We start from the raw sequence: 2,572 nt of genomic DNA, 5'->3' as shown, positions 1-2,572 counted from the left end.
GAATGCCTGGGGCAGTGTGGTAGATGCAGCTATGTGTTATCAATCCAGGCGGGAGTCAAGGGCTGAGCGGTACCTGCCGTCCCTCAATGACACACCACGAATGCCCTGCCCCAGGGCCTTTGTACCTGTTGCCCGTCTACACGGAACATTCCCCCCACCCCCCCCACCCCAACTCTCCCAGGCCTCCGTCTTCCCTTCTGCTGAGCAGGTCTCCGCTGCACCGAGAGCAGCACGCCCCCTGCACTCCCAGCCCTCGCCCAGCCTCCTTTCCCCACTGCATCGCCTCGACCTGGCACCGTCTCAACCCGGCGTCAGGGCCAGCGGCTACTGTTCACCCTCTGCCTCCCTTCATTAGAACGACGGCTTTGCCAGGAGGATCCCGCTGTTTATCCCTGCTGGGGCTCCAGTACGTACAACGGCGTGTGGCCATAGCAGGGGCTCCAACGTTGGAGGAATGAAGGAAGGACTGTCCCCACCACTTACCGAACGCAGTACAGGAAGTGTGTGTGGTAATCCGCGTACACATAGAAGTCGTCTCCTACTTTGTGGTCCAGCACGGAATGGCTGTTCTGGAAGTAATTTAACACGCTCATGATGGTGCAGTTCTTGTTATATGGTGAGAGGGGGGCCAAGCAGATGTCCTGGAGTGTCACAGTCTTGTTGTTGTAAGATGCAGTAATGTTCTCGATGGCTGTTTGTAAGTCAAGAACCTGAAGGATGATTTTTAAAATAAACCCAGAAATGTATCAGTTTTCCCTCAGAGGTTGACTAACTGTTATCGCCTGGAGGAGTCAGAAGGTAAAGAGTATTTGGCGAAACTCCTTCCTGAGACAGGGAAGGCTGAGACACATGATGGTTAAAAAAAAAAAAAAAAAATTTTTTTTTTTTTTAAACATACTTTTGGTGACTTCCCTGGCGGTCCAGTGGGTAAGACTTCACCTTCCAATGCAGGGGGTGAGGGTTCAATCCCTGTTTGGGGAGCTAAGATCCCACATGCCTTGCAGTCAAAAACCCAAAACATAAAAAAGCAAAAACCCAAAAAAAAAAAAAAAAAAAACCCAAAAAAAAAAAAAAAAAAAAGCAATACTGTAACAAATTCAATAAAGACTTTAAAAATGGTCATCAAAAAAAGAAATCTTAAAAAAAAACAAACATATTTTTGCTGAGGAACAGCCAACTGGGATGGAGACCCCACCTACAGGCACCCAGAGAGAGGAGGGGGCACCACGACAGGTCAGATCCCAGCGCAGGACACACGAACATCTGCCCTCCCACCCTTCTCCACAGGGACCCACGAGGCCACAGAGGGGAGCCTGGGGTCATCTGCCTGATCTTCCTGACACGCCCTCCCCTCACCAACAAATACCACCTTCCTCCATACTATGGTTATTTATGTATATTCTCGTACTTTCTAATAGAGAATATATTCCAGGAGGTAAATGACAACATTTGCACCTTTTGCAACAAGCTGGGGAAAAGCAACAGTCATTGGGTGGAAAAAGGATCCTACTAAAGTCTTGAGAATATTTTGATGTTTTTTCAAGCTATCAAGACTTTCTGGGGAAGAGCAATGTTTAAAGGAAAAACCATGCAACTGTGCAACTGTTCATTAAAATATAAGTGGATGCAGTTTATTTACAGATAAGTATGATAAGGGAGAACGGGCAGGTTTAAAAGCCTTTGTAAGAGCACGCGATGGATCTCGTTCCAAATGCACCTCCCACCAAATGCAGGCAGGGAGCCCACATTCAGACAACACTAAGTTCATTCCTGCAGGTGGATCAGCAGTGATCCAGCAGCTCCTTCCTAGGTCCCCAGGACAGCATAAGAGGCTTTATCCCTTTGGGTCCTGGTGTATTATTTTTTAATTATCACAGGAAAAAAATCCATAAGTTCCTAGGTGAATTATAAATACATTCTGTTTCAAAAGAGAAATGCTCATCTCAATTTCAAGCAAGACCATCTGTATGAAATAAATACCAAAGCGGTCTACAGTAAATTTTTCATTAAATTCAACAGCTATCACTTTTTTGAAAAGTAAGTGAAAAGCGCCTTTACTTTTATCATTAAGGTTCACAAGATAAACCATCACACTCAGCCCCAAACCCACATCAAGTAAACTGGTCAAAAGCTGACAAAGTGCCATGTCCCCTGGAATTGATTTCTGCAAAGAGCAGATTACCTGGTGCAAGATGTCTATGGCAAGTGGGGGCCCAAAGGGCACGCCGGCTCCAGAGGGGTAAGGATGGTACATGTGCGGCTGGGTGAGGGGGGCTTGGATGATGAGCTGCTCGGTGCGGAAGAAAGGTCCGAAGTGTGTGTCAAAGTACTCCTTCTCCCGGCGCGCCTGGCTGCCGGGCGCAGACCAGAGGTCCACCGGGTCTGTCGTGACCTGCACAAACACCAGGCCTGAAGAACAGGCGGTGATGAAGGCCACGGAGAAGAACACGATGCAGCCGGGGTGTCGGACGCAGAATAAGCCCCACTGTGCAAAGAGCCGCTGTAGACGGGCTTCGAAGGCGGCACCCAGAGAGTCACAGCAGGACGGCCCCCCTGGAAGAGCAGGATAGGA

The 2,572-nt window shown here is 48.4% G+C and overlaps 1 protein-coding gene across 1 annotated transcript in view; it reads right to left on the bottom strand.

Moving 5' to 3' along the window:
- Positions 1–2,572, bottom strand: part of NPC1 (NPC intracellular cholesterol transporter 1) — a 49,758-nt gene that overhangs the window by 21,270 nt on the left and 25,916 nt on the right. Inside the window, exons 9-10 of the mRNA XM_007448620.1 lie at positions 2,183–2,553; positions 484–710 (exon numbers count right to left, since the gene is read on the bottom strand). Of these exons, the coding sequence (XP_007448682.1) occupies positions 484–710; positions 2,183–2,553 (598 nt within the window). The remainder of the gene's footprint in view (positions 1–483; positions 711–2,182; positions 2,554–2,572) is intronic.

The sequence above is a fragment of the Lipotes vexillifer genome, unplaced genomic scaffold, assembly GCF_000442215.2.
Source record: "Lipotes vexillifer unplaced genomic scaffold, Lipotes_vexillifer_v1.1 scaffold168, whole genome shotgun sequence".
Lineage (NCBI taxonomy): Eukaryota > Metazoa > Chordata > Mammalia > Artiodactyla > Lipotidae > Lipotes > Lipotes vexillifer.
The sequence above is the reverse complement of the archived record's forward strand: the minus strand, read 5'-3'. Positions and strand labels throughout refer to the sequence as shown.